The 23,244-nt window shown below is 33.4% G+C and overlaps 1 protein-coding gene across 5 annotated transcripts in view; it reads right to left on the bottom strand.

The window, feature by feature from the left end:
* Positions 1–1,216: 1,216 nt before the first annotated feature.
* ARHGAP5 (Rho GTPase activating protein 5) overlaps positions 1,217–23,244 on the bottom strand; it is a 79,489-nt gene continuing 57,461 nt past the window's right edge. For all 5 annotated transcript variants that reach the window (XM_072838205.1, XM_072838207.1, XM_072838204.1 and 2 more), the window contains exons 4-7: positions 12,925–13,002; positions 9,742–9,873; positions 8,965–9,070; positions 1,217–5,408 (exon numbers count right to left, since the gene is read on the bottom strand). In XM_072838205.1, coding sequence (XP_072694306.1) covers positions 5,081–5,408; positions 8,965–9,070; positions 9,742–9,873; positions 12,925–13,002 — 644 coding nt within the window. In that variant the 3' untranslated portion in view covers positions 1,217–5,080. The remainder of the gene's footprint in view (positions 5,409–8,964; positions 9,071–9,741; positions 9,874–12,924; positions 13,003–23,244) is intronic.

The raw sequence follows: 23,244 nt of genomic DNA, 5'->3' as shown, positions 1-23,244 counted from the left end.
TCTCTAAACAAAAAAATTTAGCAATTACACCTTTGAGCACCAACAAAGATGAAAAATCTGAAAGTGAAATTTCCAGGAAGTAAATTTGAGAGGGTATCTAAAGGTTATATTCTTTCAGATAGCTTGGGTTTTGTTGTTTTAAAAATCTTTTCACCTACACATTTAAAATAACCCAAGTTTTATAAAAATATGAACAGCAAGGATAGTATAGATTGCTTCTAACTTTACTTATCACTTTAGGGTATTAAGTATAAGGTGGTTTCACTGAATTACAAAGACATTGGATAAAATGAAAATACCAAGAATCTAGAGAAAAGGAAAGAAAACCAAGAATTCCAAATTTAAAATGGGCAAGATCTGTTAAAAACTAGCAAGCATCTAAAACACATTAAATCATTAGAACGAAATATTCAGTTCAAGGTCACAAGAAAATGATCTGGTAAGTATAGATATATATTTACAAGTAACTTGGATGAATTAGTGAAGTAATGAATAAATAGATCAATTGCTAAGCCTACATTCACTTGTTTTGGAGTAAGATTTAATACAAAACAGAAAAAAAACTTGAAAAAATAGGTTACAACACTAGTAGAATCTTAACTAAAAATCACGCAAACTTTCAGGAGAGCCATTATTAAATTGTTCATAATTTTTACCATGTGAGGCAAATAAGATTGAACAGAAAATATGCACTGTGGGAATAAACAAATGTTTCCACAAATTCCATGACAACTACTCAGTGTGTATATTGCAGGTCTTAGCACTACTTGTAAAATGACTAAACCAGAACTACTAGTACTTGCATTAATTTTAAGGTTTATAATTTTATATGTTAAACTCAGTAATACCCAAAATCTTAACTTTGACTATCACTGATTAGCTTTCCAACTCATTCCTATTGCCTGAAAGATTTCTATAAAAAGACTAATATTAAATACTTTACAATTTAAATAATATGAGAACTGTAGACCCCTCCACCTAGACCCACCTTCCCACAAAGATATAAAACTAATATGGAATCAAGCTCATAGGATGATGACAAAGTTTAAATAAACAGTGAATATCCCAAGTTCGTTAGTTAGATTTTAACTATGTTAAATAGATCAGGTACCTGGATAGCTAATGACTAGAAACTAGACATAAGATATTAATGCTTATACAGTTTGCTCAACTAAAAAGATGTTACCATAAGAAATCAATTTTGAAGAGTAGTTCCTTCCACTATTAAATCTTAGAAAACTTTATTTCCAGATGTTTGGTAAATTGAAAAGGCTGCTGAGAATTCCAAGAGTTTAAATACAAAAGAAAATTAAACAAGACCTATAAAGTACTGAAACAAATAAATTGTTCGGCCCAAGAATTAGGCAAGTAATTAAAATGACTGAATTAAAGATAAACACAAAGATTAAAGTCAAACATACTTTACCAGACCCATACAATCTGAGAACATACAACCATAAAGTTGGGCTTAATGAACCATAAAGAGAAAACAAAAGTATACTCTTCAATGTTAGCAGTCCTGCTAATAAACTAGAATACATCAAAATATTTTCAGGGGCTCAAAAGAGTATCTATCCACAGCTCAAAATTCAGGTCCAGTAACAGCAGAGTCAGAAATCTGAGCAATCCATCTTTTCCTAAAGAGTTAAAAATTGAATTTCCACCAGTATGTATACATCCAAAATAAATTTTGGATTTCCTCTCATGGTATAGTAAAAGCTCAACAATATACTTCCCTAATAAAACTTATGTCATATTGACAAATTTATTTTTATTTTCTTATTTTACGCCAAAAAAGGGCTTTTACCAATGAAATGGTAAAATTAGAGGCAACTATAACTTAAAATTATAGCTTCTTAATGTTTTATTCATAGCATTCTTTATACAGAAGAAGCTTCACTGATATTTAAATTACTGCAGCATCCTGTGGGTGAAGCACAAAATTACATTAATTATAAACAAAGAAACAAAGCACTTTTGACTTTTTAAAATTATATATATATATTTATATCCAGTTGACAAATAGCATCACATTACTTGTATAAAAAACTAAAAATCACCATGGAAGCTAAGGCCTAAATTCTTATCCCATTGTTCCCTTTTGTTTATATCTAAGAGATATCAGAAATTGAATTCCAGTACCTCGAAAAAGAAAGGTCTACATTATTTATACACAGTATGGAAAATAAAAGCTGCTTTTTGGCTAAGTTAGATTGCTGTCACCTACAGTATATACATCGTAAATGTTGGGTGAGGGGGAAGCACTACTAAACAATTATCATTTCAAATGGAAACGTATTATGCCTGGAATTTTGTTCTAAAATTAATTGTATATTCTGGTGTCTGATGAATAGAATTTGTCCTCCAGTAAGTCTACTAAAAATCTGAAAAGGAGTAGCACTATGCTTCTTTATATTGCTAATCTAGACACTGGTCAAGCACTGAAGCTTAAATGAAACAATGGCAACATGTGTGTAGATGGAATTTTATTTAAAATTGTAAAATATAATGCCTTAATATTTACCCATAATTATGAGACTATCTAATATTCTTTTCATCCTTTAAGTCTCATATATAATATGTCCCTAAACAGTGAAACCTTCCAGTAACTTACCAGAAAAAAAGTTTAATTATATTATTCTGTTCTTAGAATTATTTTCCTAAGATTTAAAAACATATCTAAACCCTTGGCAAAAACAAACGCAATCAATTCAGTGTAACAGACTGAGCTTTCAACTCTACTTTAATTTTCAATTAACTGTAACCTGCAGGTTAACTGAACCAAATGTAGAATTTTAAATGACCCACTACGAAGGTTTTCAAATCAATTATAGAATGCATAGAAAAATGGAGAGAAGTTTTGGGGAAGATGTAAGGTAGTTAATGTGGAAAATGGTAAATGCTATAGTTTTAATAACAAAAATGATACTAAATGTACATGAAAGTTAAATTAACATAGTATAAAAGAGAATAGCTTAAATAAACTGGGATTCACATATTACAATAGCAAAGTCATGACCGAATGAACTGAAGACAAATATAGTTCTGAAAATTCTCTTTTCAGCCTACTTTCAAAAGAAATAGTCAGGCTTTTTTTCCTGTACATAGTTTTGAGCTTTGTCTATACCATATATAGTAGAAAAATAAATTCTTTAGCAACCTAGAAACAGTTTATAAAACTCTTAAAGTTTAATTTTCTTTGCCAGACATGCCAATGTTAAACTGACAGCTATAAATTAAAGCTATATAGACAATAGGTTATTAAGTAATATAGAACAAGTTAAGAATACTACATTTACCGGATTTTTCTTTTTAAAAATTACTGTACTTTCTTAATTCCTGTGTGCTTTGCAATAGGAATAATAGGGACTTTGTTTTCTTAGAAAAGATAATAACACATAAGAGTATAACACAAGTAAGATAATTTATAATATACATGTACTTCAACAGCAGCCTGGTTCATGTTGATATCTTGATTCTGAAGTTAAAATTAGAAGTACAATACCTAGGACGTAACAGTTGGGAAAGACAGTATTTATTTTAGGGGAAAATGAGCAAATCAAACTCTTAGGAGCCTCAAATCTCAAAATGATCTATTTACTATATTACACATAAGACAACCTTAAAATTGCAGTATGAATGAGTATTACAACACGGACCAAAGAATTTCTTCTTTCCTACAGAAAAAATATAACCTAACAATGAAAAACCATGCCATTTTTTTCCAGAAAAAAAAATGGCATGGTTTGTAATAAACCAATTTTGAATGAAGCCTAAAAATATTTACCTATGCCATCTATTCTGAAATTTTTATCCATAATTTAGTGTTCTGGTTGTATCTTCACTAACAAAATGTTTACCCCCAAAGCAGCAGTCATTTACAGCAAATATGGTACCAATGTCAAAAGAAAAAAATTGTTTAAAAAAAAAATGGTGCAAAAGCAGTTTGATTTTAGTACAACATATCACAGAAAAGAATATGAATACAAGTTTGTAATTTTATATATACACACTCCAAAGAGGCTGTCAGTACCCAAAGTATTTTTATTGCTATATTAGCAATGGATTTTTGGATATGTTTTTAAGGGCCACATAAAAATAGATTCAAGGAACAGATTAAATTGAAGTCCTAGATTAAAATGTTTGGTTTAAAGAATTTTCTACAACAAATTTCATGTTTATGTACGAAAAGTTATATAACCTTATATGAAAATGTCATGAAGTATTTTCTACACTATACTAAATGTATTTCCCAAGAGGGAAAAAATTAAAATATCTAAAATATATTAGATTAAGATTACAAGACCATCATAGATCTTTTGAACATGCATCTGTTTACAGAATTAACAGTATACAAGATGTTTATTTCATTATGGACCATAAAGAAATGAGTTGGTGACAACTATCCTTTGCACAACATTATCAACTCACTTTAGCCACAAGTATATCCTTGGTATGCGTGTACAAGAAATATTTTCGTTTACCCCTCATCAAATCATCCACAGGTTTATTTAGAAGATGAAGGTGTAGAAATATGTTAAGTGTATTTTTCTTTCTTTCAAACAACATCCCAAGCATGGCATAAGTAGCCTGAAATTATAAAATACTTAACTGGGCTTTTAGTTATCTACACAGACTGCTAAAATGTAAATTAAGTCGCCCAAATTAGCACATCAAATAACAAAATCAGCCATAAAGCAGGCTGAAAAGCATTAATGTTTCATATATGTGAGTTTTTAAATCATTTAATTTTTATAGAAAAATTTTATTCACAATATAATGTGACAGAAAATGCCACAGGAATGATATACTGATTGCAATAAGGTTGCATGCAACAGCAGCTTTGTATTTTATAGCTATTTTTGTTTATAAAAATTAAACCTCTCCAGTCATGCTTATCACATGGTCTTAGATTTGTAATGTAAGTGAATAAGGAATATCATATATTCAAAAAGAAAATGTCTCATCATTTTGAATGTGTATTACCTCCAAGAAAAATCAAGTATACTACTGAACCCTGAAACATGCATGCCTAGATTTGCTTTTTGTCAATTTCAGGCTGTCTGCAATCAATTCCTACTTATATAATACCAAGAGGATCTGTCTGTAACTGTGGTTGAATCAGCTGAGGTTGCAAGGGTGGTGGCAACTGAAGCGGTACCATTGGTTCCACCAACTGTCCTGGGTTTGAAGGTGGTGGAGGAGCGACAGTGTTCACAGTTTCTACAATTTCTCCATTATAAAAGAAAAACTGACACTGTTGAATGAACGTTTCAACAACAGATTGATGGATCTTAGTGGTAGACAGAAACTCTCGATTTTCAAAATCGGGTCTCATCAAGGTTGGCCAAAAGCAGATGGATAAGTTGTCTGCTGTCATTAGGTTGATTTTATTTTGCTGACTAACCCTGAAATTATGATAGGAAAAAACAATTAGAAACCAATCAAAATCCATGACAATTTAAGTATCCTAGATCTCAGATGATTTAGCTTTATAACCTTTTATCTTACCTTCAAATTTAAAACATTTTTCTTCTTATGTATTCTAAGATGTTCAACTACATTCCAGTAATAAGAGAGCGGTAAAATCCATTCCTCATGAGAACCAAAGATAGTCTTTAAAAATATATTGTACCAAGGGTTTTATAATTTAGAGAAGCCTCCTCAATTTGTTTGAGGAAACAAACAAACCCTTTTTCTCAGAGTATAAAGGACATGTGACAATTTTAATGAGTTTCTGGGAACAGAAACAGAAAATTCTAATTGTATATCCAAATTCCTTGACTATTATGAGAGATGAAAAAGACAAACTATGGTATACCAGCTCTTTGAACTTTGGAAAAAACCCCAATTTTAGAAAAATTTCTCCATCAAATGCTCCAACCAAGAGGCTTTTCAAATTTCAAAAAATTAGTTTCTAGTATTGTGAAAGAATCTTCCAACCATTAAATATCTTGTACCTTGCTACAAATTTAATTTGAAAGACAACAGTTCACAGGAACACATTTCACCTTGAAATTCTTAGGAATAATAATTTATAAATGATCATACAGTATTAACAGATTTATATCTAGTTTCTTAAATATGTGAACAAGCACTTCTATCACTGTCTATAATAAACAAGGAGCATACGAGGCAAATCTTGAATTATAACTAAAAATTATTAAATTGACAAAGAATCTTAGTATTTTTATCTGACCCTCTTATTCCACACATAAAGAAAACAGCCTGGTATGCAAGGTGGTGGGAAAGTTTCATAATTAAATTTGCACATCAAAATATTTTAAATATAAACCAAAGAATCCCCTCTCCTCAACCATAGGAACTGCTCATGTGAGGTAAAATATGTGCCCTAAAAATATGTGTTCTATGGTAAAAGATATTACTATTTGTTAAGAGACAAAATAAGAATATTCAGAATAAAATTAACCTTTTGTTAAAATATAGTGGGTTCATTCAGGTATTTCTATGCAGTAGGAAAATACAGATTCTGAAAAAAGAAAAAAAACCTATAGAGTTGAAAGACACAAAGGTATGGGTATCAGGTCTAACTGCTGGGTAAAAAATTATAAAAGAAAGGTACCAAATAGGAGATGAGAGTGGCCAGAGAAGGCTTCTTTGAAGAGGTAATGTTTGAGTTAAGAGTGATGGGCAATTGGTAAAATGGTAAGAAGGAAGGGTAACTCAGTCAAAACAGTGTTTTCTCTCAGAACCTCTTGGAGGGCTTGTTAAAGCACAGACTGATAATTAAGTCTGGGATGGGACCTGAAAATTTGCATTCCTAACAAGTTCTTTTTTTTTTTTTTCCTAACAAGTTCAGAGGTGATGCTGCTCCTGCTGAGGACTGCATTTTGAAAACTGAGGCAGTCACACTAAGATGTAATGATAACACAAATTAATACTTTTAATTCAGTGCTATTAGTTAAATACAGTTACCTAGTGTGTGCTTGGGGGAAATGGAAAGAAGGTATAACTGAAGAACTTAGAACTAGACCACTTTAACAGTTTTTTATTTAGGGTATAGCATGTTATTCAATCAAAAGAGATATTTACAGAAAGATCTCAAAGGAGAATCAATAGGAAAACTGCCATGGAAAGAGCTTAGTTACAAAGAAACCAGAGTTACCTAAATGAGAAATGATTATGGCTAACCTAAAGCAGTAGCAGAGGAACAAGAAGGAAATTTAATTAGGAGAAAAAATGGATTTGACACAGTAACTCACTCAATATGGAAGGTGAAAGAGAATGTAACAAAAAAAGTAACTGTATGGATTAGTTTTTGCAATTTGTCAATCATCCATTACATATTATTTGTCATTTAACTAGATTTTAAGTTCCATGAAATGAATGAATGCTTCATTCACTTGCTATGTTCCTAGTGTATAAGAATATCTGGTACACAGAGTTCCCATTACACTCTAGTTGATTATTCCTTTTAAAATTTAAGTCTGATGATGTTATTTTCTCTGCTCTACTCTCCAGGGGTAATAGGCATGCAATGCTATTTTCAATGAGAAAGTCTCATTCCTCACCTCTTCATAAATGTCAGTTGAAGTCAACAGTGTGCTTAGTGACATACACTCATGAAGCACCTTTATCTTAACAGTAAAACATTTTGAGGATTAAAGGTAGTCCCTTACACTCTGCATAATACTGTCCTATATGACCTCATACTATCTCTTTTCCCTTTCTGACCTTAATTCTTACTCTGTCAATCCTTTCTCTCTACTGGAATCACAAAGTCCTCAGCTATTCTGCAACATTTCACATGTGCTTTTGTGGTGTGGCTGTATTACTGAAGCCAAACATGTAACTGTCTAATAGTACTGACTGTGGGCTAGCACCCTGATTCTTTGAACATGCTTTTCCCTGTGTTTTTTTCTTTATTCTTTTTTGAAGTTCAATTCTTACTTGAGCACTTTAATCTGGCCAGACAATAATATGGTCACCAACCATCCTTACACTCCGTATTAGGTAAGGTCTCCGAGTACCATGTACACAATTGTTATCATACCAAGAACCACTTGTAAAAAAAACAAAAACAAAAACAAAAAAGAACCACTTGTATGGTAATTTTTAAAAGATAATATATTCCATGTCAAAAGATGACAATTCCAATTATATGTCAATACTAGTATGCTGGTATTTTCTCAAGGAGGGAGACTTCAAAGACTGGTTACTAGAAATGTTCATTTAATTTTATACTATGCTGACTGCAACAATGAACCTTTAAACACTGGTTAATATTCTCTTTTAAGAGGTATAAACTGAAATGTACTTGGGTTCCAGCATTGATGTTATTAGTTATATACTAAAAACAAAACAAAACAAAGAAAAACAAACTTCAGTTCGTTAAAGTGTCAAAATATTATGAAGAGTAAACTTTTGAAAAATTAGCATAAATATTAATAATTCTATTTAGTCCCAAGAACAATTCTGTGAGGTGTTATTTTTCTCATTTTTATAGTTGAGAAAATGAAGACTTAAGCAAGGGAAAGCAACACAGTGATAGAAAAAGCAAATGAAACCTCTTAATAAGACGGGTTCTACTCATAAGATATGTCATTTATTAATTATATGACACTGAGCACATAACTTCCTTCTTTAAACCTCAATTATTCCAACTTCAGATAGGTTAATTTGTTTTTTTATTTAAGAGTCATTCCACATCTGAAATTCTAAGATTCTATAGTAGAGAACTGTTGAATAACAGTAATAAAAAAACAGATAAAATTTACCTATTATATTATTTATATAATCATTAAATTAGGATAACATACCTTTCTCTAAACAAACTGATGAAAATCTATTTTAAAAATCCAGAAAAAATAGAACCAAAATTGAACTGTATGTTTAAATTAGCTTGTGTCCTTTTGTCTTATTACTTATCCAATTTATAAAGTCTGAAGTTTGAAATTTATAGTGCATTTGTAAAAATAAAAATAAAAATAAAAATAAAAATACCTGTTTAGATGTGTTATTACATATTTGAATACATCATAGTTTACAGGATGAAATTTCTTAACAATTTCTTTCAATGCATGAAGACGTTCTGTTTTATCCGGGATTTCTGTAAAATTAAAGTAGTTGAAACTCATATTTAAAAATATTTGATAAAGCTTCCTGCTCTACTTATTGTAAAAGACAATGAATAATCTGTTTGAAGCACATTAGGATAGGTAAACAAAATGTTCTAAAAAAACTGCTAAATACATTATCATCTATTACAACAGCTTTTCTGTAAATAAAGCTAATCACAGAAGGTTGAAGTGACTCAGAGATGGTAAAATGGGAAATGGTAATACTGGGTAAGTACCTATTTTCCTACCTTACTTTTTCAAAAAATGACTGAAGATATGAGACTAAAGTTAATTTTACTTTAAAAAGTCTAAATACACATGTGTACACACCATACATTGGCTAATATTTTACTGAAATATCACAGATACATTCATTTGAAGAGTTCATTTAATTTCCTTACAAAGCCTGAGTTTGGATCAAAAATGCAAATTGCAAATTTCTAGTACAATGATCTTCAAACTTGTTGGAGCATTGAGTCACTTGAGAACAGCTAAAACTAAGTATTCCTGGGAACACTCCCTAACCCAAAGAGTCTTATAAGCTAAATTTTTATTAGCTACACAGTCTAGCGCATGACTGATCTTAATATATAGCAATAAATATATAAAACCCACGATCATCAACCCCTGCAAGGAAAAAAAAAAGAGGCTTATAACTTACTTGCTGCTTCCAATAATTCTGGATGAAGTGAATATGGAATTAAAGGGTCTGGCAGATCTGCGAAGAAAGCTTTAAGAGCTCCAGCTACAGCATTTACTGTTACTTCCATTGATACCAGACTGATACTATGATCTATAAAACAAGAATTTAAATTTATAATTTATATCATAAAATTTTAATTTATCATAAAAGAAGTAAGCTAAACAGGTACTTGTAGATCCAAAGATTTTTAGAATCTTCTCATCAGCCATGTTTCTTTATAGGCTGATTCATCCCTCTGCCAATGTTTTATTTTTTTTATTTTTTAATTTTTTAAAGATTTATTTATTCATGAGAGAGAGAGAGAGAGGCAGAGACAAAGGCAGAGGGAGAAGCAGGCTCCATGCTGGGAGCCCGATGTGGGACTCGATCCCAGGACTCCAGAATCGCGCCCTGGGCCAAAGGCAGTGCCAAACCGCTGAGCCACCCAGGGATCCCTCTCCCAATGTTTTAATATAAGTTTGCCTGACATAAGGGAAGAGAGAACCAAGTAAGAAGCACCTTCTATTACAACAAAAAAATGCTGTTAGGCTTATTAGTATGTTTAAGAACATTAGCTTTCACTAATACCTATCTTTTAGAATATTTTGTTTACATAAGCTGTTCAAAAGAGCCACAAGGAAACAGAAAGACAAAAGACAGGAATCAAGTATATAAATTTGAATATAAATAAGCATCTAAATTATACCTTCTAAAGTTTATACTTAATTTTTTATATGAAATAGTTTAATTTCAAAACTTATCAGTGAAGTTTTGACTTAAAAACAAGAATGGAACATACTAAAGGCGTGTCATAAGGTTAATTTGCTACTAAAAGAATCGCTTTTTTCCTTTTGTAAGTACAACAGATACTTACGATAGAAAATGTACAAACACAGACCAACAAAAAAAAAATTTACCCCATCACCTAAAGACAAGCACTGTTTATATCAGTGTATTTCCTTACAGCCCTTTCTACTCATTAAAAAAATCAACAAAACAAAACCACCAGACAAATCATAAATACATTTTATACTGGATTTCATTTTTAAGGCATTACTTAAGATTATTAAAATTTCACAGGCAACTTTTAAAAACTTTACTGTGTGCCAAAAAACATTTAATTGTAATATAACTGGAAATTTGAAAGTACAGTACTAAAGAATCTACATATATCCTAACCCATTATTAACCTTTTGCCCTAAATAGTCTTAATGACCACAAAATATTCCCCCAGATTTAACAATTTATGTAACATTTTATTACTGAACATCTGGATTTCATTTAAATACATTAAAGATGCTATGATAAACACTTGTGTTTTTTTTTTTGTCTTTTTTAAAAAAAATATTTTATTTATTCATTCATGAGACACACAGAGAGAGAGAGAGAGAGAGAGAGAGAGAGAGAGGCGCAGAGACACAGGCAGAGGGAGATGCAGGCTCCATGCAGGGAGCCGGATGTGGGATTCGATCCCGGGACTCCAGGACCACGCCCTGGGCCGAAGGCAGGCACTAAACCCCTAAGCCACCCGGGGATCCCCGTTATGATAAACACTTGTATATACTAAAGCTTATTTTCCTAGGCTACATTCCTTGTAACAATAGCTATTTGAAGAATATTTAATATGCTGTGTCCCACAGAACACTCATTATCTCGTTATTCATCATAGTTCCTCTAATCACTCTCATTCTAAATATGAAAGAATTAGAAAACTTAACTTCCCTATGGCACAAAGACAGTAAGTAGCAGACCAGAAAACAAAACCAGGAAATCTAATTCAAGAGGCCCTAGTATTAACTACTACCCGTTCCTTCATTACTATAATTGAAATCACACAAATTTGATAAAGTCTCAACAGATTTCCCAACAAAATCTTTTTTAAAAATGAAGTACTATATATACAATACACTTTCAAAGCAAGGCAAACACACACCACTCAACAATGGACATTTTGCCATTTCAACACACACAAATCTACATTTTATGTAAGTATCTAGTATTCTACTTATAAGCACAATGGGTAGGCCCTTTCCTCCTTTTAAAAAAATTTCAGATAATGCTGCAATGAATGCTTTTTTCAAGTGTATCTTTGCAAGCTTACACAAAGACTTCTGTAACATATTTATAAATGGAGTTTCTCTAGCAAAGATATCTGAATTTTAATAGATATACATGAATTGCCTCTTAAAAGGCACCTACAACCAGGAGTGTAACATACCTGCTTGTCTATACTCTGTCAACAATCTTTTCACTGGTAATAAATCAAAACCAAATGTTTCTGCTTTTTTATATCTACATCATAGAGACAGAGCTTTTCATATGCTTGTTGATCACTTTCTTTGATGTGAACTGCTTAAAATCTAGCCTAGATTATATTCCACACCTTCCACAAATTTATAGGCTGTCTCCTGATTTAGGTTTTATCCACAATTTCACAAAGACTTTTTACATTTTTAGGTAGTCCAGTTTATCACCTTATTTATGCTAACTTTCATATCAAATTTAGGCTTTTCTCTACTCCAGGATTATAAAAATATTTGCTCCTTTTTCTCCATAATATTCTGTTTTCATTTTTTGTATTTAAAACTTTGATTTCTTATAGAATTTAGAGTAGGGAGTTCAGTTTTGTTTTTATTTCTAATGGTTAGTTGGCCCTACAGCATGAAAAAAAAAATTTCAATTGCATCTTTAAATAAGTACCATCTGGGGATCCTGGGTGGCGCAGCGGGTTAGCTTCTGCCTTCGGCCCAGGGCCTGATCCTGGGGTCCCGGGATTGAGTCCCACACTGGGATTGAGTCCCACATCAGGCTCCCTGCATGGAGCCTGCTTCTCCCTCTGCCTCTCTCTCTCTCATGAATAAATAAATAAAATCTTTAAAAATAAATAAATAAATAAATAAATAAATAAATACATACATACATACATACCATCTCCTGATATACAAAGATGCTAACCCTAACCCTATTGCTTTTCTAATTCTGGTAATGGATTTATAGCTCTTCTACTTCCTGACTGTGGTATGTATTCTATCACACACTTCTAATCCTGCTTCAAAACTCTTTCCCCTCAAAATCCTGTATCCTTAAAAACCCAATCTTCCTACCATGGAATTTCAATAAGGAAAATAATTTTAAAAAATGATTTTATTTTATATATCTTACCTTGATCAAACTGCTTTTGAATATTGTCTTGATCTGTTTTATTTCCACTAACACGGTAGAGTCCTTCAGTACATAATCCTAAAGGAATAAAGAAATACATAAGCTTTTATACCTACATACATATCTACAACAAATATATTTAACCTTATGTGGATCTCTTAGTGACTTACAAAAACAGTTAGTAAAATATTGTTAAGAATTTAAATTTTTCTTTGGCATTTCTTTTTAAATTCTCAATGGACTACTTTTTCTGTTAAATTATTTAGGATACCTAGTTCCATGCAAAATGAAAAAACAAATTTCTCCCTATTTCTTCCACCAAATACAGCTAAAATTTCTGAGCACAATATATAAAAAGTTAAAAGACTGTGAATGGTGGAGGGAAGGTGAGCTATCTAATGACCTTGGAACTTGAAGAATAGGACAATGAGTTCTCTGGGTTTTCTTTTAGCCACTTAGGGTTTACTGGACTGGATAACAGAAGCCTGCAATCCAGAAATACCAGCTGAACATAGGCAAAAAAGAAAAAGAAAAACAAAGTAACAGAAAACCTACCACAAGAGAAGCCTGGTCTCTCTAGTGAAAGGTATAGCCTTAGGAAGCAAAACAAAACAGACAAAGAAAGCAAGCAAGCAAAACAAAACATTTTTTATTATAACTGCCCTCCTCTGGCCAAAGACCGTGAAACCCATTCCTCACATTTATCAGTTGTGACCAAGTAGGGAGATTAGAATTCCACTTCTGCCCAGCAGTAAGAAATGCACCCTTCCACCCTCCCTAAAGTGTCCAGAGGGATGAATGGAGGCTAGAATCCTGAGGGAAACTACCCTCCCCACCATGGTAATGTCAGCAGAGGCCAATAAAAACCAAGTAGGACAACTGGACTTCCATCCCAAACTTGAAGTAATGAAGCAGCTCTCCTTCCCCTGCTGGTGCAGTGTCAGAAGAGGCCTGCTAAAACAGAAGATCCAAAGTCTCATAGCATAATATCCAGAATGTCCAGGATACAATAATAAAGTTAAAATCATTCATCATACCACAAACCAAGAAAATCTGAACATGAGTGAGAAAAAATAATTAACAATTAACACACACAGACCTCAGTTGTCTAATGATCTGACAAGGATTTTAAGGCAGCTATCATAAAATACTTCAATGAACAATTATAAACACACCAAAAACAAAAAAACATAAAGTTACAGCAAAAAATCAGAAATACAGTAAGAACTGGAAATTTTAGAAGAAATAACAGAACCAGAATGGAGATGAGAGAGTAATGAATGAGTGATTTTGAAGATAAATCAATAGAAATCAAAGAGTCTTAACAACATAAAGAAATTATAGTGGAGGGGGGAAGGGGAAGAAAGTCTTAGGGACTTGCGGGAAAACAAAAAACAAAAAACAAAAGATCTAACATTTATGTTACTTGCCCAAAGATCTATAGCTAGTCTCTAAGTTCAATAGGAAGTTCCTCAAAGTACTTCTAAAAGACACTCAATTTGATAAGGCATTGTACCCTTCTGATCACAGGGGTAACAACAAACCCCCCCCCAAAAAAAAACAATCAATGAAAAAACAGACTATCTCAAACATTCCTTGACCAATGTTACAGCTTTTTTTTTTTTTTTAACGTTACAGCTTTTGCATGGGACAATTGTATTATTAATTCCTTCTCATATCTCACCTAGCTATTAGAATTATTTTAGTCTTTACAAAGAATACACAATAGGAAAGGAGAACGAAGTATATCTCATGCTGGAGGGAAAAGTTAATATTCAGAAATCCATGAACATAATGAAATCCCTTTCATATGGCATAAATCCAATGACAAAAGTTTCATGGGCTAAAGTTCATTTTTAAATGTCATAAAATCTTACTGACACAGTCAACATGAATTAATCTGTAATGAATGAAAGAAACTAGACACAAAAAATTTATCTTGTATGATTCCACTTATATCAAGTTCTAAAATAGGTTAATACTTAACCTCTAAGTGGAGGATGGGGGGAATCGGAAGAGGTTATCTTGGGTGGTTGGAAAACTAACTGGGAAGAGACATAAAGGATGATGAAAATGTTCTGTATCTTGACAAGTATGTGGATGGAACAGGGGTATCTATTTGTCTCAACTCAATCTAAGTGTACCCTTAAATTTGGTGTACTTCACTCTAGGTAATTGGACCTTAAAAATTTAAAGACAAAACACACACACACACACACACACACACACACACACAAACCAAACCAAACCAAACCAAAAACAAAACAAAACAACACCCTGTGAGCACTGGCTCAACTCTACTTAGTAGGTTTCAAATCTAGAGTATAATGTACACTTTTTGCATATTCCAGACCTGAGCCAATTAGTAAATATGTGGAGAATACAAGGAGTAACAATTCTCACTGTTGGAGAAGAATATTACTAATAACAAAAGGGGAACTAGAATTATATGTACTTTGTGGCATTAGACTGAAATTGAAGGTAACAGTATAAATTCACAATTTTTAAAAGACTGCTACAGAAGAAAGTACATATATATATACATACATACATAATACATTTCTTAGCTTTCCTAGCTTCCTCTGCTAATAAGATGGTTGGTCATAAGCAGCCCCAATATTGGTTTCTAAATACCATTCTCTACCAAAACAAACCAGAGCAATCTGGAGCAAAGGCTGATTTCAAGGATGAATCAGGAAAAGTATATAAGCCATGCCTGGTACATTTTGTACCAGAAAACTGAGAAAGTACTTAAAGAATTATGGGGACATATCTTAAGAGGACACAGAAACCATGAAGGAGCCTAAGCTATGATGATCTGAGTAACAAAATATATATAAACCTTAATGGATTATAACTCACTGACTATATAAGAATGAATCCATATCAATATAAATAAATACAAAGTTAAATAAAATTTTAACTTCAGTGAAGAAGTCCTGGCAGACATCACCAAATAATCAAAATTAGTATCACCTACATTGAGACAAATTGACGTTCTGTCTCAACAGATATGATGTACTTAAAAGACATATCATGGCAGTGGTATTTCTAACAAAAAAGTATAATTCAAATTTAATAATGAGGAAACATCACACAAACTCAAACTGCGGAAGAAAAGAGGAGTTCATTTATATGGTGAAATGTCAACCAATAAACACAGGAAAAATGACAGAGATTTTTAAAAAAATCAATGAAAATTAAAACTAGTGGCTAAAAAGTCTGATGATAATTTCAAAACTTTTGAATTAAAGGGGTTGAAAAAGACATGAACACCAAATGAAATGTACCTAAATTAAATTATATCCTAGATTGCCCCTCTTATAAAGAATTACATGGCCCAAAATGGCAATAGTGCTGAGGCTGGCAACCCCTGACATAGTGATAAGCATTTAATATTCCTCACTAAATGAAAATTTTAAGGTACTTAATCACACATGCTAAAAATCTTGCCTTCCATTCACTAATAACTAAACGATGTAATAAAGAAATAAACAACTCATTTATTAGATGTGAATTACCAAAATTTCACTTGGACTTAAATCACCTAAAGTTATCTATTATAGGCCTCCAAACAATCAAGGCATTAGAAAGCTATTACAGGGACAACAGGGTGGCTCAGTGGTTGAGCATCTTCCTTTTTGGCTCAGGTCGTGATCCGGGCATTCCAGGGTCCTGGGATTGAGACTCACATTAGGCTGCCCATAGGGAGCCTGCTTCTCTTACCTATGTCTCTCCCTCTCTCTGTGTGTCTCTCATGAATAAATAAATAAAATCTTAAAAAAAAAAAAGAAATCTATTACAATATTCCAAAACTAAATATAAAAATTTAGAAATTTAGAATAACTTTTACAAATATTCTTTTTCTTTTATTAGAAAAGTACCTAATCCTTGAGCTGTACAAAGTTCTTGGTATCTGAAGTTTTAAAATGGTCTATGTTCTACCCAAATTGCTAATATAGGATATAAAACAGGAGTTTCGCAGCCTGTTTCTATATACCTTCAGGTTGAAATAATCCTAAATCATAAAACAGATTACAAAGTGTACAGGAAAAATAAGCTGGGTACATAACCCATACATTAGAAAAATATGTCCATGGGGAATGGCATCAGGAAGAGATGGAAATGGGAATCTGAGGGCTTGGTTCCTCCAGAAAAGCAACTAACGAGCTGTCAAAAAGTGTCAGAATCAATTTTTGCAGAACTCTGAAATTTACTAAAAAAAAAAATCAAAACTACTAGAAGGCTTGCTGAAGAAAGCAGCGTGTTTGTTTGTTTTAAGATTTTCTTTATTTGCCAGAGAGAGAGTGAGAGAGGGAGAGAAAGAGAGAGGGAGAGAGCAAACAAGCACACAAGCAGGGGGATGGGGCAGAGGGAGAGAGAAGCAAAATCTTCAGAGCAGAGAGCCTGACACAGGGCTTGATTCCAGGACCTGAAGGCAGTTGTCTAACTGACTGAGCCACCCAGGCACCCCAAGAAAGTAGCTTTTAATTGTTCATCTGTCATACTCCTATACTTCAGATTCGTAACAGCCATAAGATGCTGACTGTGCTCTGGGCAAAGGTTGCAGGTGCCAGAGGGAGCAATACAGATCTTATTCTCAAAGAATTGTGGTGGGTTTTCACCTACCTCCCAGATGGAACAGCACAAGGGCATGCTTAGGTTTTACTCAACTAGAAGTGCTCCAAAGGAGGAGGTGGCTTCACTGGTGTTTAAAGGCTTAAGTGTTGGCTGTAGCAATTTGGAGAAAGGAAAAACAGGACCAGCAATGAGAGGGAAAGCCTATGATGGAAGATGTTGGCAAGGGAGACTACAGCTTTTAAAAAGCTCCTACATATAGTGGGGAATCAAGAAGCCCACATGCATGCCCAGGGCTGGATACATCCTCAGAAAATACCTAGCAAGATTAGAAACTTTCACCTCTAGGCTGACCACAAGCTCTGCTCAAGTTGGAAGTGAAGGCTCAGGCAGAGTTATAAGCATCGAAAGAGTGCTAAGACAATCTGCAAAGACTTGGAAAGAATTTTTTCCAATGACTTCAGGCATTTAAACAAACTGTCAAAATACTAGCTAACCACACTAAGCTAATGGAGTACAAACTTCAGTGGCCACAAATGGCAAAGAATACAGACTTTACAACAGTAGTTTAGGAAAGTCACCAAACTAGCAAACAGCCAATAAACAATAGAAACCCTACTAAGGAGGAGAATCTGATTTCCAGAGATACCACAATATTTAAAACCCCTTATTTTCAACAACATATTAAGAGACATAGAAAGAAACAAAACAATATGGTACACTCAAGGAACAAGAGAAATAAATAGAAGCTGTCCATGAGGAAACCCAGTCTTGGTACTACACAAAAACTTTAAATCAACTGTTTAAAAAAAGCATTAACAAAGAACTGAAAGGAACCAGGACAACGATGACAACAAATTGTGAGTATCAATAAATACATAAAAATTCACTATGGGGGGGGTGGTGCCTGGGTGGCTCAGTCAGTTGAATGTCGGATTCTTGGTTTTGGCTCAGGTCGTGTTCTCATGGGTCATGACACTGAACCCTGAGCCTGACACATGCTTCCCCCGCAGCAGAGAGTTGGCTTGAAAAGTCTCTTCTTGGGGATCCCTGGATGGCTCAGCGGTTTGGTGCCTGCCTTTGACCCAGGGCGCGATCCTGGAGTCCCGGGATCAAGTCCCACGTCGGGCTCCCTGCATGGAGCCTGCTTCTCCCTCTGCCTGTGTCTCTGCGCCTCTCTCTCTCTCTCATAAATAAATAAATAAATAAATCTTAAAAAAAATAAAAAGAATCATTTAAAAAAAAAAAGTCTCTTCTTGACCTTCCCCACTCACATGTGCACGTGCTCTCTCGCAAATTAATACATACATACTTTTTTTTTTTTAATTCACCAGATAGATTTAAGAGCATATTTTATTAGCAGGCCAAAATAGTAACCGGTGAACTGGTTAACTGAGATTATCCAGTTTGAGAGAAAAAAAAGAAAAGAATGAAGAAAAATGAACAAAACCTATGAGATTTCTGGGATACGATCAAGTTTACCAATATATGCACAAGGGCTTTCCTAGATGTAAAGGAAAATATATGAAGAAATAATGGCCAAGGGGTGCCTGGGAGGCTCAGCAGGTTGAGGGTCCAGCTCTTCATTTGGGCTCACGTCATGATCTCAGGGTTATGAAATCCAGCCCAAGTCAGGCTCCATGCTGGGAGCTATTCAAAGAAATATGTGTATACAATCTTCATAAAAGCACTATTTACAAGAGACACAAAATGTAAATAACCCATATAGCCATCAATGGATAAATGGATAAACAAAATGTGGCATATGAGGAGTGACTGTCTGCTTCATGGGTACTTATTTCTTTCAGAGGGATGAAATATTTTGGAACTAATTAGAGATGGTATTTACACAACATTGTTAATACACTAAATGCTACTGAATTGTACACTTTAAAATTGGTAGTATATAAGCTTATTCAAATTAGATGATAATTAAAAATGCATTGTTGGGGAGCCTGAGTGGCTCAGCTGGTTAAGCGTCTGGACTCTTGGTTTCAGCTCAGGTCATGATCTCAGAGTTGTGAGAGCAAGTCCAGCAGTGGGCTCCACACTTAGCATAGAGTCTTCCTGAGATTCTCTCCCTCCCTTTGCCCATCCCCCCAACGTGTACATGCTCTCTAAAATAACAAATACATTCTTATTGCTTGATACAAATGTAAAAACCACAGGAGGAGGTATATGGGTAAAAAGTAGTATTAAGGCAAAGTCATACTTCAAGAAAACTGCACAATGCAATATGCATTTAGACAAAACATTCTACATTAATCAGTCATTTAAAAAATTAAATAATTTGATTATTTGGCAATGCTAAATCAACAGATTGGTACAGTATACTGACTATGCTGTACTCATCAGATTCTCCTGAGGATTTGGAATTGGGAACTCAAAGATATCTGGTTAGGCTCAGCATGTAATTAAAACTAAGACATAAAAATAGGATGTGTCAACAGACAAGATAAATCTAGAGAGAAAAGGACACACAAAAACAGATGATACTACTACCTGGATTCTAGTCCATTGGGGATAAACACTCTTGGCTTCAACAGATAATTTTCCTTTCAATTAAACCTATTTTTTGCATTTGGTTTCTTGCAACCAAAATTAGTTAGATTTTAAAAGCCTTAATTCCTAGGCTATGGAATTCTTTTCTTTTTTTTTTTTCTTCCAAGCACTCAGTATTTTTAGGTAGAAGACATATTTAGGGGCAGGGAGACAATTGGATTAGGGGTAGTAACAGTATAAATGTGGTTTAAAAAAAAATGTAGTTAAAAAAAAAAAAGGTCTTAATGTGGTAGAGACATTGGAAAACAGGTAAGAACAATACTGCTAAGAAAGGGCAAGACTTAGCAATTAATGGTGTGTGGGCACAAATGGTGAAAGAGGAGTTTGATTAAAGAAATACTTCTGCCCAGGAAACTGGGAAAAAGAAACTGCGACTATCAGAAAAAAAGGAAATCAAGAGAAATGGTGGCTTAGGGGAAAATTAACTGAATTTTAATCTTAAATCCCAAGATACAACATCCAAATAGATGTGTTCAACAGGCAATCAGGAATACAGGAAAGCACGGGGTGTGCGAAAAAGATCTGGGATCATTCCTTTAGATGTGATGGCCCAAGTCTAAAACAAAAGGCGTAACAGAACACACATAAATGAGATGAACACCAAATGAGGCAGCTATATCTTGTTGAAATTAATTAAAAGTGTATTTCATAAATGCAGAAAAGATAAGAACATGGAGATATACTATGATGTATTTTGATTTCAAACCGGATTTATTATTCCTCAATACAACACCTACTATGTGCTCTGTATTAAAATATGCATGTGATAAAAGACAAAATATATGGTCCCTGATATGAGGTAGAATGTGGTTCAACAGGCCAGTTATTTTGAGTCTTAAAACAATGGCTGAAGTAAAATGTCCATCAATCTCAAGCTGAGTAAAGTGGAATTTTTCACATGGTAAAAGCTTATAAATCCAGACTAAGATATCATTAAGAAAATAAAACTGCAGACCAGTATCTCTCATGAAACAGATGCAAAAATCCTCAACAAAGCATTAGTAAGTTCAATTTTAAAATGCATAAAAAGAATTATACAGGCACCTGGGTGGCTCAGATGGTTAAGTGTCTGCCTTCCACTCAGGTTATGATTCAGGGTCCTGGGATCGAGCCCCTCATCAGTTCCCTGGGGAGTCTGCTTCTCCCTCTGCGCCTCCTCCCTGCTGCTCGTGCTTTCTCTCTCTCAAATAAATAAAATCTTAAAAATTTATATACTATGACCAAGTGGAATTTATCCCAGGTATGCAAGGCTGGTCCAACATTCAACAACCAATTAAACAATCCATTAAATCATTAGACTAAAATATGAAAGTCACACAATCATACCAATATGCAGAAAAAGCATCTGACAAGAGCCAACACTCGTTTATGATAAACACTCTCAGCAAACTAGGAATAGAGGGGAACTTTCTTAATAGGATAAAGATTATCTCCAAGAAAAAAAGCTACAGCTAACATCATACTTAAAAGTAAGAAACTTGAAACTTTCTCATTAAAATCAGGTACAAGGCAAGGGTATCCCCTCTCACCACACCTTTCAACAGTATATTAGAAATCTTTGCCAAAACAATAAAGAAAACGAAATCAAAAGCATAAAGATTGGAAAGAGAAACTATCATTTTTTCACAAATGACATGATCACCTATGTAGAAAATCAGTGGGCAGAAAATCTGCAACTACTAAGTGGTTGTAGGATTCAAGGTTAACATATGAAAGTCAGTTGCTCTCCTTATAAACCAATGAACAAGTGGAATTTGAAATTAAAAACAGTATCATTTACATTAGCATTCCCTAAAATGAAATACTTATGTATAAATTCAATAAACATGTATGAGATCTGTATGAGGAAAACCACAAGATTCTGATGAATAAGACACAAAAGAACTAAGTAGAGAGATATTCCATGTTTATAGATAGGAAGATAGGAAGACACAATATTGTCAACATGTCAGTTCTTCCAAACTTGATGTACAGATTCAATGTAATCCAATCAAATTTCTAGCAAATGATTTTATAAATACCAACAAACTGATTCTAAATTTTAAATAGAGAGGCCAAGACTCAAAGCAGATATAATATTTACAGAGATGATCAAAGTTGGAAGACTGACACTACTCAACTTTAAGACTTACTATAAAGCTACAGTAGGGATCCCTGGGTGGCTCAGCAGTTTGGCGCCTGCCTTAGGCCCAGGGCGTGATCCTGGAGTCCCGGGATCGAATCCCACATCGGGCTCCCTGCATGGAGCCTGCTTCTCCCTCTGTCTGTGTCTCTCCCTCTCTCTCTGTCTCTCATGAATAAATAAATAAAATCTTAAAAAATATATAAATAAATAAAGCTACAGTAAACAAGACAATGTGATATTGAGGAAAATATAGGCAAAGAGATCAAGGGAACAGAAGAGAGTCTAGTAACAGATACCTAATAAAGTCAACTAATCTTCAACCAAGGAACAAAGATAATCTCTTCAATAAATGGTGTAAGAAAAGCTAACATCTGCATTACAAAAGAAAAAATCCAGATGTAGACTTATATCATTGACAAAAATGAACTCAAACTGCATTATAAATGTAAAAAGACTTAAATATAAAATACAGAACTATAAAATGCCTAGAAGATAGTAATAGAAAACCTAGATGACCTTGGGTATGGTTGATGCCTTATTAGATATAACACTGAAGACACAATCCATGAAGACAATATTAATAAGGTAGATTTCATTACAACTAAAAATTTCTGTTCCATGAAAAACAGTATTTTGAGAATTAGGAGACTAGTCACAGACTGGGAAAAAATATTTACAAAAGATACAGCTGATAAAGAATTACAAAATATACATAAGATGCTTAAAACTCAGTAAAAAGAAAACGACTCCATTACAAAACAGGCCTAAGACCTTAATAGATACCATGAAGATATACTGATGGCAAATAAGAGTATGAAAATACGTTCCATACAGTATGTTATTAGAAAACTGCAAATTAAAGAGAAACCACTACATACCTATTAGAATAACAATACTGACAAACTCAATTGCTGGCAAAGATATGGAAAAAAAGCAACTCTTATTCACTGCTCTTGTGAGAATGGAAAATGGTAGACACTTTGGAAGACAATTTAGCAGTTTCTTATAAAACGAAACACATTTTTTTCCATATCATCCAGCAATTGCACTCCTTG

This window comes from Canis lupus, chromosome 9, assembly GCF_048164855.1.
Source record: "Canis lupus baileyi chromosome 9, mCanLup2.hap1, whole genome shotgun sequence".
Taxonomy (NCBI): domain Eukaryota; kingdom Metazoa; phylum Chordata; class Mammalia; order Carnivora; family Canidae; genus Canis; species Canis lupus.
The sequence above is the reverse complement of the archived record's forward strand: the minus strand, read 5'-3'. Positions and strand labels throughout refer to the sequence as shown.